Source organism: Notechis scutatus, chromosome 6 (assembly GCF_049901735.1).
Source record: "Notechis scutatus isolate UNSWTSFEM ecotype Mainland chromosome 6, rNotScu1.2, whole genome shotgun sequence".
Classification (NCBI taxonomy): domain Eukaryota; kingdom Metazoa; phylum Chordata; class Lepidosauria; order Squamata; family Elapidae; genus Notechis; species Notechis scutatus.
This window is the reverse complement of record NC_142014.1, coordinates 22167296-22182040: the sequence shown is the minus strand read 5'-3', so window position 1 is coordinate 22182040 and position 14745 is coordinate 22167296. Positions and strand designations below refer to the sequence as shown.

At 42.5% G+C, this 14745-nt stretch overlaps 1 protein-coding gene across 2 annotated transcripts in view; it reads left to right on the top strand.

Annotated features, from left to right (window-relative positions):
• KIAA0930 (KIAA0930 ortholog) overlaps positions 1 to 8747 on the top strand; it is a 72369-nt gene extending 63622 nt beyond the window's left edge. For both annotated transcript variants that reach the window (XM_087969497.1, XM_087969498.1), the window contains exon 10: positions 1994 to 8747. In XM_087969497.1, coding sequence (XP_087825623.1) covers positions 1994 to 2034 — 41 coding nt within the window. In that variant the 3' untranslated portion in view covers positions 2035 to 8747. The remainder of the gene's footprint in view (positions 1 to 1993) is intronic.
• Positions 8748 to 14745: the final 5998 nt, after the last annotated feature.

Here is a 14745-nt window from a genome sequence, read left to right as displayed (position 1 = left end):
TCTTTTTTTCTTTTGCACGCAGGTTTTGCATGCGGGCGGCTGTAGGTTAAGGATGGGGAGCCCCGCGTGGGTTATCAGGTTTTACGGTGCTTCCAACATGTGCGAACGGTGGGAGAGCGGAGAAGAGAGCGAGCGAGCGCCCGCTGTGTGAAATCCTGCCGTCAAAGCAACACTGGGGAGGCAGGGTATAAATTTACCAGGTTAATGTAGCAATGGTGATTAATGCTCAGAACATTGTTTGGGGTATTGGGGTGTGTGTGTGTGTGTGGTGGTGGTGAGGAGAGGTTGTCCTTTGAATGCGGAAAAGTAGGTGTGACCTTGTGTAGGAAAATAAAGAGATCCTTTTTAGCGTGTTTGGCTTCTTTGCCTCCCCTCGTTCGTTTTGACGTGGAGATAATGGCCTTCGGGCGGAGGGGAAGAAAACGGTAGCTGGATCATTTCAAATTTCACTGACTCTCCTGCCTCACTTCAATATGTCTGAGCGACTCCAAATACTGGAAGACTTTTGAATGAAAGTGTTACCTCCATATTTTTTTTTAAAGAGGGCCACTTGGGGAAAAAAAAAGATTCTAAGGAATTCCTTGTTTCTTGATTAAAGAGAAGGCATTGAATATACTGTTCCTTGGCAGCCTTTTCAGTGTCCGGGTTTTTTGGTGTGTGTGTGTGTGAGAGAGAAAGAGAGAGAGAGAGAGAGAGAGAGAGATCAGCTGTATTGAGAAGAGAATGTTTCCTGTGTTCTCATTTTATTTACAACATATTTTACGCTTAATGGTAAGCAATGAAAAATATTTTTAAAACTCATTTCTAAACTCCATAGCTATTTGCATATTCTTGGTTCAAAATTGGATTAGCTCATTTCAAAATTGTCCAAAGCAGAAAAGTGCGTCAAAAAAAAAAAAAAAAAAAGTGCAAAAGTGGAAGGTGTGTGGAAGAGGGGGTAGTCTTATACGGCGAGTATATAACAAACTCTATATTTTGAGTGGAAATGTTGGGGGTCGTCTTATACGCCCAGTCGTCTTATACGCCGGCAAATACGGTATGCCAACGTGTCTGTGTAAAAGGCTTCTGAAGGACAAGAGAATAGCAGCTACTAAGTCAGAGGTTTCCAAACTTGGCAACTTTAAGACGGCTGGCTGGAGAATTCTGGGAGTTGAAGTCCACAAGTCTTAAAGTTGCCAAGTTTGGGGATCTCTGTAGTAAGTCAAGGGTGAAATAAGAATTACCTGAGCCCAGGCCAAGAAAGTAACTTGAGAAAATGTCTCAGACAAGCCCCTCCCTAATTCACCTGAAGGGGAGGGGAGAAGATTAGAAAGATTCTATTATTATAGCTATTGCAATAAAAATAATCTGGACTTATATGGCATTGTTTTTTTTTAAACCTGATCTGCCTTGTTGGACTGACAATCTGGTTTTGGCCCGGATCCAAATCAGGGCTAATGCGTAAGTAAAGAAAAATGTGAAGTGGCATCTGTGCACCAGATTTTTAGATCTATAGTTCTATAGATTGACCTGGCTCAGTTGAAATAAAGGCAAATAATTAGTTACAGATCAACTATTTCATTTAAAAGGGACTCACAAGAATAATTCATGTAAAGAAGCCAAGAACAATATATGGATAATTTCTCAGTGGTTTCTTTAGCGCTGTTTGTCTACAGACAGAATCTTGTCAGACTAAAGCAACTATATGCAATAACTATAGAAACACTCTGCGAACTACTAGGAAGGCTCTGGCCTTGTCCTCTTCCTTCCCCCCAGGCATTCCAAGCTCTGCTGTCTCTTTGCCCTCTGAGAAACAGCCCCTCCCTCTTGTGAATCCAGACTACATTCCACCACACTGTTGCTCATAAATGCCTCATTAATGGTCTCCATACCTCTTGAAGGAAATGAAGTCCAAGTATCCCCCGTAGGTTATTTCTAGGTAGTAGAAGAGATGGATTTTGAACCTCCCCCTGTAACCCTCTGTCATCCTATTATTATTATTTCTTTTGCCCAGATATTCTGGAGGTGCGACAGAAACCGATTCTGATGTCATAGCCAAGAGCCGTGTGCTGCCTTGGAAAACTCGCAGCCAAGTGCCTAAAAATAAAACTTATCTCTTGCTGTCTTCTGTCACACGGCCGCTACTTGTGTCAGGAACATGACTCTGAAAAAAAAGGGATCTCTAGGAATTACCAGCCAATCAAGAAGTGCCTCTTTGTTCTTTCCTCCCCTAAGAGAAACAGAACTGGCTTTTATCGTAAAACTGGTAGAAGATTTCTAAAGCAAAATAAAGAAAAGAAAAGAAAACAAGGAAACAAGGGGAAACAAAACTAACCCACCACCATCATAGAAGTAGGGGCTGCATATTAAAAAAAAAATTCCAACAGCGATGTTTTATGGACCATTGGTTAGCGTTTACTTTCATAATTTACTTTCATAACTGGAAACCAACCTGTACAAAATGCATTAATCTTTATATACTGTGAGACAACCTTGCCTAGGATTTCATAACTGATGAGTCAATGAACATTGCTCTTTTCATGTGCATAAGAAAGCAAAACCTCGGCCTCCTTTAAGCGTTTTAATCTGTTAGGATCGTGAAATAGCATAACATCAGTGGGGAAGTTTAAGGGGTTGGAAATCATGGAGGTTCATGGAGGAGCTGAGGGGAATCCGACGGCCAGGTTTCTCTGCTTCTCTCAAAGGGAATATATTTTGTGTAAAGCCTCGTAGCACAGATGAATTCTGAGACGTCATCTTCACCTACCAAAGATCAGCAAAAAAAGAAAAAAAAAAGCCCAGCTTTAAAAAAAAAAAAAAAAGTCTTTTAAGGGTTGAGATCCGGCATCATTGGCTTCTAGTATTTGGGGGCTTCTGATTTGAGGAAGAATACACTAACTGGAGGACAGGAAGGAAATCCAGAGGAACCTCAGCCTGGACAATTGGAAAATTAAAATGAATCAAAGTAAGTTCCTAAAACCCTTTTTGACTATCCCATCAGCTCAAATGGTTCCCCTCAAACTGACGTGTGTGTGTGTGTGTTGCTGTGGTTTCTCAGTTAACGGAAGAAGGCTCGTTCTTATTTAACGCTCTCCCCGATGTTCTTCTAGAAACGGGGAGGCAAAATTCTGGAGAGAGCACAGAGTTCATTGTTGTGGATTTGGGATCGTTGCTCAATTGTATGCGTGTCTGAAGATTGCATAAAAATGTAGCTGTAGTAGAAGAGGGCATTTCACTACTTTCCTGGAAACACATGCATTGATTATTATTATTATTATTATTTTAAAATGGATTCTCCTTTAAGTGTTTAAAAGGAGATACCGGCGTATGATGTCAGGCGTCTTCCTTCCTCGTCTTCGGTGGATTTGCACTTTTTATTTTAAATGTATAATACAATTTTTTTCCCCCTGTGTGTTTACAAGATGAAGCTCAGCCTGTTTACATATGAACGTGTGTACGCCTTTAAAAACTCGAAGTGAACCACACAAGGATTAGGGTGAGGGGTGCCCAGTGTGTGTGGGAGGGGGGGAGAGGGAGAGAAGTGCAACGTTAAAGATGGCAGTTGGGATTAAATGACCCAAGATCCATTCTTTTTTTTCCTTTGCTTCATGGATGCCCTCTTTTTAATCCTACACCAATTCTGGCTTACCTTATCATATATTGACCATAATATGATATAACCCTTTATAGCAGTGGTGGCTAACCTTTTTTGGGCTCCTGTGCCAAAAATTGTGTGCGTGCTTGCACACTTGCGCCCGCGTGCCAGCACCCAGAAGGCAATGCGTGCCCCCCTACAACCCCTATGCATGCCCCACCCCCTCACCTGCATTGCGCCTCACAGCTGATTTTTGGGCAGTTTGAGACCTTTTTCAGCCTCCCAGAGGCTTGAGGAAGGCTTCTGCAGGCTTTACAGGCCAAAAACTAGGCCCGTTTTGTCACTTCCGGTATTTCCAGAAAAACAGGAAGTGATGAAACAGGCCTAGTTTTCGGCTTGCAAAGCCTGCGGAAGCCTTACTCAAGCCTCTGGGAGGCTGAAAAGGCCTCAAGCTGGCCGAAAATCAATTCTGAGGTGCACACATGCACAGTGAGGTAAGTTTGCCTGCAGCTCGTATGCCGGCACAAATGGCTCTGCATGCCACCTGTGGCACGCGTGCCATAGGTTCGCCATCACAGCTTTATAGCCTCTTTGCTACTAATCTAGTCAGGTTTCTTTACTAATTATAGACCTGTCCTAATCCAAAATCTCCCTTTGGGTGAAAAAAAATCCTCCTTAGGCGATCATAGAATCCTCAAGCAGCAATTCACCCCAAAGAAAGCTTCATCTAGATCAGGGTTCTCCAACCTTGGTAACTTTAAAACTTGTGGACTTCAGCTCCCAGAATTCCTCAGGCAACACGGCATGGCTGGCTGAGGAATTCTGGGAGTTGAAGTCCACAAGTCCTTAAAGGTTGGAGAACCCGAATCTAGATGCCTTCCTCAGCAAGATTTCACCTGCTCATTGGCTGGGCAAATGGGTGTGGCTTGTTCACTGCAGGTATATTCTGGATGGAAGAGACTTGACTTTTAAAGCCACTCCTTGTTCTTAGCTCTTTAACTTTGAGGTGTAGCTAAGAAGAAGAGGACAATTGATGTGGTGTTGCTGGGCCTGCAACACCACTGACTTGAGAGAGTTAATTTAACCTTGTGCAAGTTAGGGCTTGCTAAATCTGATTGTATCTATTGATTCCATTTTATGGTCTTACAACACAGATACTCCCCATCTTATTAAACAGGTTGTGGGAACCGAGTCTGAAGTTTGGTTTAATAAGGATAAACTGACTTCCCACTGAATGTCATGCCTTAAGCTCATTCAGTTTGTACCCAGTTACTCTTTGTAGGAGCGGGTCCCTGCAAGATGCCTAGCTGAACAAATTGCTTGGCAGCTCGGAAGGGTGTGAGAAAACGAAAAGCACCCCTGGGTAAGTTCTCTGGATATAAGCCTGAATAAACACAGATGGACTTTGATTTTATTGGGAGTTGTTGCAAGCCAGCGGAAAGCTGAATATCATTTTGCTGGTGGAGAGCCTGTGAAGGTCAGAAGTAGGATCACATAAACCAGGGGTTGCCAACCTTTTGGACCTCAGGGACCACCAGACTCATAATTTTAAATCCTGCAGACCAGAGACCCTGGGAAAATCCCCCCCCCCCCAAAAAAAAAAAATTCTGCAGGAAAATTCCCCACCCCGTTTTCCTATCGATCGATCATTCTTTATTTGGGATCACAGGATACCGTCTCCAGATCCATTCTCGGAGGGAGGGAGGGAAGGAGGGAGAGAGAGAGAGACTTTTGGCTTCATGCAAGGAAAGCAGCAGAAGTCTTTCTTTCTCTCCCCCAAACTCTGCCAGAAATGAGTCTTTGTGAGACTTGTGCTGGTGCAGCCTCTTGGAGCAGGAGGCCTTGTAGGGTCCCAAAGACTCATTCCTGGCAGAGTTTGGGGGAGAGAGAGAAAGACTTTGGCTGCTTTCCTTTCATGCAGCCAAAAGCAGAAGAAGAAAGAAGCAGAAAGAAGCAGCCCGGTGGCTGGGCCAGGCGCTTGGGGTAAGTGGGGCAAGTTCCCCCCCCCCCCCACTGCCCTTTCCCCCTCCCCTCACTACGTTGTGTTGTTCGCAATGCAAGCGACGCAAACCTTGTGTTCCCACGGACCATGTGGGCGGCGCAGCCTTGTGTTCCCGCGCAGCCTGGATTAATTGCTTTGGGGGTGACATTTCTCTGTGGACCACCAAATTTTTCTCATGGCCCACCAGTGGTTCCTGGGCGACCACTGACATAAACTACCATCACTCAAGGTCTCTGAAGCTCTTTTTCTGCATTGAGGCTCCTGGCAAGACTTGGTCAAGAAGCAGTGTTGGCTTCAGGGTTTAATGAGCGTGGTGATGTAGACCAAGGGTCTCCAACCTTGGCAACTTTTAAGGCATGCGGCCAACTCCCAGCTTTGCTGGCTGAGGAACTCTGGGAGTTGAAGTCCACAAGTCTTAAAGTTGCCAAGGTGGGAGACCCCTGCTCTAGACAACAAATTTCTTGACATTTCATCAGCAACTGTGGATGACATCTTCAGACTTTGAGCAAGACAAACGTTACCTCCTGCACATAGGGAGGCCTCCAACCCTTTTAGCCTCTCATAAGGCTTTATAGACCCCCAGCTTTTCCCCCACATTGTTGGGAGAAGATTTGATGACGGCACGGAAGCATCGATTGGGGCCAGATTTTTTATTTTTAACATTTTGTGATTTGACTGGTTGAGTGTTGATTTTGTACATCATTTTAAAGAAATACATTTCTGCCCTACATAGAAAAGGCCATTGATCCAATAGTTAAAAAAAATTAGAAAAGGGCAATGTTAAAGTCATCTAAAGGTTGGCTAAGAAAATCCATTGATCAACCAAGGATGGTAGAGATCCGTTCACAGCATTTGGGGTTTGTTGCATCCCCGGTAGCTGTGGATATTGGGTCATAAAACAGTTTCCACATCTGATTGGAAGAACACAAGAAGCATGCCAGATTAAGACAGACTTGAAAAATCATCAGTGGGAATATGTGCTACAACATAGTGATCACATCAGGCGTCCTCTCCTGAGCCACATCAAGATCCTACCCCAATGCAGGACCAACCAGAAATCATCTCCCAAAACTGTGCAAAACAGAAACTTCCTTGGACCAGGATCCAGTTAGGACACTGCTGCTGAGATTAACCAATCAGAACCTACAACCAATCAGTAGCCAGCATAAAACACCAATGAAGAACCACCATCATCAAATTGATCAATTGGCATCGGGCACACAAAGAATTCAGTAACCTGCACCAATCAGAAACCACTTGGCTAGAGACCAATCAGAAGTCAGGACACCTGGCTATAAAAACAGGAGCTCAGTCACTCCCTGCTCAGTTGCTTGTGGTATGCTTGGCAGATCACTCTACCTCTGAAGATGCCAACCACAGTTCCTGGTGAAACACCAGGAAATCTGAAACCCACCTCTGCCCAACAGATACCCAATGGGAAAGCCTTATAAATCAGCAGGTTATAAATCACTATCTCATTTACTTTTTGTATCAATAGGACGATAGCATTTGGCAGGAGGATTTGCTGTGTGTGTGTGATGAAATGCAGTTACAAAAGGGATAATTCAAGAAACCCACCACAATCCTGTGGTTTTTTTGGCCTCCTCCTCGCCCCTCCAACAAAAAACCCTCCTTGGTATTTAGGAAACACGCTGAATCTGAAATACTACCCTTAATTTACCACCAAGTATTATATCAAAGTATTATATCAACTCCGCCTTTGTAGTTCTCTTAATGTTTGGAATGAAAGGTCAATGGAACCATTGGTTAATGGATGACTAGAAGAATTTGGGTAACCAGATGTTGTACCTTACAAATGCAGTATTTTTCAACCTTGGGAACTTTAAGATGGGTGGATTTCAACTCTGCACAGCTTGTTGGTGGATTCTGAGAGTTGAAATCCACCCATCTTAAAAGTTCCCAAGGTTGAAAAATACTGAGATACAGATTCAAAGTCAAAGCTTAAAAACTACATAACGATTGACCTCTCCCTGCCTGCAGGTTGAGTTTATGCCAGAATACCGGCTGCCAAAGGCAAGGCTTTGCTCTCAAAATGCTGGCACAATGTTCAGCCCATTTTTGCTTTGATTAAAAAAAAGTGCTTATGGCCCTCAGATGGTGGACCAATGCCCCCTCTTCAATATTCTGAACGGAAGGTCAAGCTGGTTGTTTTTCCTGAACCGAGAGACGGCCAGATAAAAGAGCACGGAAAACATTTGAATCTCCACCTGTTGTCTTGAGATGGAGGAGCCCAGAATTCTGGGATGTCTTGACAAGCTGGGGCTCTGAAAAAATGATGCTGCTTCAGAACTTGCAATAGGAAACAGCAGCTGATAGCAAATGGGTTCATAATGCCTTAGGGAGAGAACGTTCCAGAAGGCTTAGAAGTGGGAGAGGGCAAAGCTTCAAAGGGGGAGTTTGCTTCAATTCCGCTTTAAGGGAAAAGGCTGCTATGGGAAGCCCCGTGTGGTCTCCTTTCGCCCACCTTATTTCTGAAGAACAAAGCAAAACCATTGTACAACTTTGGGTTCACTCAAGGACCCAGAGGAAGTTATTTGAATGATCGATCCAAAGGTGCTTTTTCAGGAGGCAACTGGGCTTCCTTGTGTTTTATTTGAAGATGTTTTGCTTCTTATCCCAAAGAAGCTTCTTTAGCTCTGACTGGATGTGGGGAATGGAAGGATTTATATTACTTGCAGACAGCTGGTCATTTGCATCCTTTTTAGACAAGTCGTTGAGGCCACTTGATGGCTTATTTGTGTCCTCAGGGTGACCTGAGTAGTGCAAATCATTATTTGAATGATGTGAAATCCTACACCAAGGCAGCATTTTGCTTCCACACTTCCAGGAGGCAGACCGAAAACATTTCTCATCAAAGTAAACTGCAGCTCCTTCCAATTCTCATTTTGGAGATGTCCTCCAAAAGATTTGGAAGACTCATTGTGTGTTCGTTGTTCCTTTTTAATTAAACAGATGAACATTCATTCTGTCTACCTTTTTAAAGCTGGCAATGTATATATATGTGGTTTTGATTTCAGCAAAATGCCTACTTCCCACTTTCTTGGAATTAAGTCATGTAAAACTTTAAGAGGGAAGAGATGATCTCACTGCCAGTGGCAGCATTGAACTTTTCTGAATTTTTCATAATAATAAATGTCATCATTTAACCTAGTGGAGTTGGATCATTTGACTATTCATTTGTTATATTTAAGTCCCGCTTTCATTTGTGAGACTCCTGTTTCCTCCATCACAATAATCCCATGAACTGGACTAGGCTGGGAAAATAAGTGGCCCAAAATCACTCAGCCAGTTTTCATGCCTAAGGCACGACTAGAACTCAGTCTCCTGGTTTGTACTTTAGTTACCATCATCACTATATTAAACTGGTTCTTGTCACCAACCTTTTATTGAACTGCCGGTTACTCAGACTTTAGTTTGGCTTGCCACTCAAAAATTTAAGACATCAGTTTGATCCTGTTGATGCAGAAGTACAAATGGTGATATTCGGACCATAAAGAAATTATAAATATATTTCTAGAATAATGCTAAAGTTGTATTTTGTTGTCTGAAGAGGTTAAGATTTGGGTTTTGATTAAAAAAAACACCCTGCTTTCCTTATTTTAAAAAAGAAAAAAAAAAGTGGATTTTAAATGAGTGGGTGAGCTTTAATTTCCCCAAATGGGAACTCTCTACTTACCTTTTTTAAAAAAATAATCATTTATTTATTCTTCCTCTTTAAAAAAAAATGCAGGTTTCTTGCTGTCCATTCTTGCTTTGCAGTTCCAGAGTCTGATTGGGGAACCCATGACTGCAAGGACAGGCTGCTCCTCCTCCCAATCTCCATGGCATTTTACCCAAGTGGTAATTGCACTCTTACTATAGTTATTGGAATAGCTGCCACGGTGCCCTTTGCAGTCCTCCAGAGCAACAGATGGGAACCGGAGCTTCACAAAGGGATTCGGATTGGCAATGAGGGAGGGTTGCAGCCACCTGCTGTGCCTTGGGTACTTGACAATTTGTTCCATTTCAGTCCGACTTGCCTTGGGCTTCCTGCAGATTTGGAACATAGTCCAGGTGAGAAGAAATACACTTACTTATAAAGGAGAATATTTGTAGCTCAGGGTTGAAATGAGTAGTCCTTGAGCTTGGTTGGTTTCTTGCAGATGTTTCATTACCTTAACTAGGTTACATCATCAGTGCCCGTAAGGATCTAATGTGAGGAATCAACCATCTGCCAGAAAGCAACCAAGCTCAGAGATCACCAAAGAAATACACTTTGTTTCACTCAAGAGAACATATATCCAACTACAGTTCGTACAAAAACTTCCAACGTCATACAAGGAGCCTTGGTCAACACAAGCCACAACACTGCTTTTTCCAACACTGGTACGAGTCCTGTTTGTTGAAAGCTTTATCGCACTAAGATTTTTAGACATACAAAGCTACGTGAAGTGTCTCAAGCCAATGACTTCTGTGCTTATGCTATTCTTACATAACCACACAAATAATCCAATTCAGAATCAACATCTCATTTGTTTATTCACATTTCTATAGATTTTCTTTCTTTTCTTTTCCACTTCTCCAGAAAACACAGCTTCTGGGTAACAGGTGAAAAACCTTTTGTTCAACGACCAATGGTTAGACCTAGAGTAATGCCTGGATGGTAGTGCATAGATCAGAAACTTGTTTTGACAGTGAGTAGAAAAGGAACTATATTATTTTTTTAAATGCAATTCATTAAGTTCTTATGCATTATTTCCATGCACTATGCAGTATATCAAGTCACTTGTAGGACATGTGGAGCAGCTTTTGTTGAAAATAATTTAGAATGTTACAATGGTGGAGCCTTTACCCTTTTTTCTCCTTAGAAGGAAATACAAGAAGTTAGAGGCCCACCTGTTTATTTTACGTAGCTGCATGTATTTTGCTGACATGCATTTCAAATGAGAGAGCAGTGGGGCAGAAACTACAAGACCCATTTTCTCCTTCATAAAAATCTCCACAGAATCTGCAGGAAAATCATATTTCAAAGGGGATTTTACCCCTTTATGATTGCAATAATTCTGTTTCTGGACTGGCTGTGCAACAATGCCCAACCATGATGGGAGTTGTAGTCCTAACACTACACAGTGGGTACCGGATTAGGGAAGACAGTCTAAAATGATACAGCCTAGAAGCAGGTTCATCGCATCGGTGGAATTCTATCTGCCCCATTTTGCTATTTGGAGAAAAGACAAAATTGGGGGTTGAGTTGCTCCGAACGGTTTACTTTTGCCGTGACCCAAGATTTTTGTGAGTTCAAGGAAATAATTACTACAAGAAGAAAATCCCACTTTACAAGCTGAGAAGTGATTTTGCTGCAAATTAAGACAACATACCTTCATCAAATAGGGTCATTACGGTAAAGATTATTTTTTTTTAACTGACTTGTTTAAAGGGACATTTCTGCACCAGAAAAAAGAGGGGAACCACATTAATAGTTTAAAACAAATTCTTATGAGATCCTGCAAAATTATCACAAAAAGAAGACCTGTTCTTAAAGGCAGGATAGGAGCAAAGAAACACAACCCAGACCAGAATTTTACAGTTTACATGCATGCCTTTTTCCACCTAAGAACTCTGATTCTTGCCATAATTTCAATCTTTTCAAGGAATGGATTAATCCTGAAGTTAATTCTTCTATTTTAGAAAATGACAGAGTTTGAATGTATAAATTAGTTATGGGAATGAGGGGAGGAAGAGTGCTTGACCTTTTGCAGAAAGTGGTATAATGCACTCCCACGATCCACACAAGCTGCTTGAAACACACACAAAGAGCTGACTGACGTTTTCAAGAGCAGCAGACTGGGTTAAACCAGGCTTAATAGCAGTAAATGTAAGAGGGATCCTTGAAGTATTAGTGGACAACCAGTTAAATGAGCCAGCAGTGTGTGGCAGCAGCCAAAAAAGCCAATCCAATCCTAAATTGCATTAACAGAGGGATACAATCAAGATCACATGAGGTACTAATACTACTCTATAAAGCCTTAGTAAGACCACACCTAGAATACTGCATCCAGTTTTGGTCACCACACTATAAAAAAGATGTTGAGACTCTAGAAAAAGTGCAGAGAAGAGCAACCAGGATGACTAGGGGACTGGAGACTAAAACACATGAAGAACGGTTACAGGAACTGGGCCTGGCTAGTCTAGTGAAGAGAAGGACCAGGGGAGACAGGATAGCAGTCTTCCAATATTTGAGGGGCTGTCACAGAGAGGAGGAAGGGGTCAAGCTATTTTCCAAAGCACTTGAAGGCCAGACAAGGCAAAATTGATGGAAACTGAACAAGGAGATTTAACCTGGAAATAAGGAGAAATTTTCTGACAGATCAACCAATGGAACAGAAGTTGCCCTCAGAGGTTGTGGGAGCTTCATCATTGGAAGCTTTCAAGAAGAGACTGGCCTGCCATCTGTCAGAAATGGTGTAGGGTCTCCTGCCTGGGCAGGGATGGGGGGGTTGGACTAGATGACCTACAAGATCCCTTCCAACTTTGTTAATCTGTTAAAGCAAAATGCTCCAAAAGATGCAGAAATAAACATTTCTGCATAGGTCCCAGGCTCTTTCAATGGAATAATTCCCCAAGGAACAAGGCGAGGCAATTGTCACACACACTCCCCAAAACGAGCCGGTATAATTAGTTCATAGAACTTTTTTTTCCTGAAGTAGCTTGTGATGTTGGCTTTCCTTGTAAGAGCTTCACTTTTGGTCAGCATCAAAACAGTGCAGGATTTCTTTTACCGGAATCTAATTTCAAGCAACAGGGAAGACGCCCCACTAATTAAAACGTGTTTCATTAAAAATAGATTGAAACGTAAGCAGGTAGAAATCGTGCAGGTAGACATTAAAATAAGCAGATTACACTTGCATGTCCTAGCCTTTTTCCCAACCCTGAGTGTACCTTGCTCTGCGCCACCCAATGTCAACCAATGAAAAACATTATCATCTGGGGGCAGGAAACACAGAAAACGAAGCGTAAGCCCTACATTAGGCTCGACAGCTAATATCAAAAGCTCCTTGACATTAAAATGCCCTTTTTCTTCCTTTCTGAAGCCCATCCTTCGTGACATTTTTGAAGAGCTAAACTTGTTTTTAGAGCTTTAGATTTTCAAAAGTAGCTCTTTGCATAAGTGTCTGGATTTCCTATCCTCATTCTACTTGTCCTGGTATATTATTTGCTTTATTCATTTAATTTTTATACCTTTCCAGCAATCAATTGACTTGCCTTGCCCAAGAGCACACTTTCAGCCTTTTAAGCAGCTTTCCAAAATGTCAGGCACAATTGTTGTTCCTGTTTGAAATGTCAGTTTCTCTTCAACTTGGATCATTTCTATATACACGCTTTACTCTGCAATCTGCCATATGCATACCTACAAACATATATTCCTGTAAGATGAAGCGTCTCCAAATAAAATTTTTGTTTGAAATATGCATATATCAGTTGTCTGTTAATCAGAAAAAGCAGACAATTCACTTGTACAGGCTTCAAATCAGAGTAAAAAGGGGAAAAAATCATGGAGGATATTAAAGACACCTTCCAAAAAGATAAGAATACTATTACTGACACTCTTGGCCATTCAATATGAATATTTCCAGAATATCAATATGCACATAAGCATTTCTCATGTTTCCCCCACTTTAATATTAACAAATTAACCCAGGAGTTACTTGACAGGCATAAAGCCCCAAATTACACATTTATATTTATAGGGCTCGTGCCGCATAACCTCTCACTATAGAGTGGCCCTTTTCTTAAAATAATTTCACACATTCCTTTAAAGGTATCCAGAACTTCAATCTGATTTTTTTTAAAGAAGGCATTAACTCATATTTCTTCTTCTATAGTACTCGTTCTTATTTTGGGGGATTCACTATGATGAGTTTCTTGTGGAACATTCTGTCTCCAATAAGAAGATATTTAAACAACCATGGACAACTGCAGAACTTGAGGACCGAGTACAAGGATCAAGAGGGTAAAGGTAGTCCCAGACTTACGACCACAATTGAGCCCAAAATGTCCTTGAAAAGTGAGTTTTTTCCCCCATTTTACGATCTTACTTGCCACAGCTGTTAAGGGAATCACTGCAGTTCTTTAGCGACACGGTTGTTAAGTGAAGCTGGCTTCCTTGTCAGGACGCAAAAGGAGACCCCCATGACCCTGCAACAGTTCATAAATATGAGCAGGGGTGGGATTCTACCAGTTTGGACCGGTTCTATAGAACCGGCTGTTACGATTCTGCGCAGTTCGGAAAACAGGCAAATCGTGCCCTGGGCTGGCTCCTCCCCTCCCAGTCCTTCTAGCGCATGCACACCATCCCACGCATGCCTGACATCGCTGACTGCATTTCCCCCGCCCAGTCACTCCTTAAGGCATTTTTTTCCCCTTCTCCCAACGATCAGCTGTTCCAGCGATCAGCTGTGCAGGGATCCCCCTCGCTGTCTTACTGCTTCACCCAGGCTGTCCTGAGGCCCAGGAGGCAAAAAGGGGCATAGGGTGGTGGTCCTACGCGGCCCCACGCTCCGTGTTTTGCCTTTCTGGGCCTCGGGGAAGCCTCCTGGGAGCAAAAACGCCCCCTCCCCCAGGAAGCTTCCCTGAGGCTCAGGCCAAAAAAAAGAGAAAAAAGCCACACCCACCCAGTCACATGGCCACATCCACTTAGCCACACCAACAGAACTGGTAGTAAAATTATTTGCATCCCACCCCTGAATATGAGTCAGTTGCCAAGTGTCCGAATTTTGATCATGGCCGTGGGGATGCTGACAAGGTCCTAAGTGTGAAAAATGGTCATTGTTTTTCAGTGCCATTCTGTATCTGAATGGTCACTAAATGAACTGCTGTGACTACCTGCACCTCCCAACTTAACAAGAGGATAGGCAGCTGTAAATTCAACTGATGCAAAACACAGATTGGGAAGAGCTAAAGGACACGAAGGAAGAAACAGCCCCGACCAAATTCTCCAATCGATGGGCTCTTAATTAGAATTAAGATGAATGAAGGTTTTCAGGAATTTGCCTCAAGCTTCTTGACGCCACCTTCTTTGGGCTCTGAATCTTGTGGTTAAGTGCCAAGACATGACAATTATTTCAGAATTGTTCTCCAGATAACATTCAAAGTATCTCCTGGACTCCCT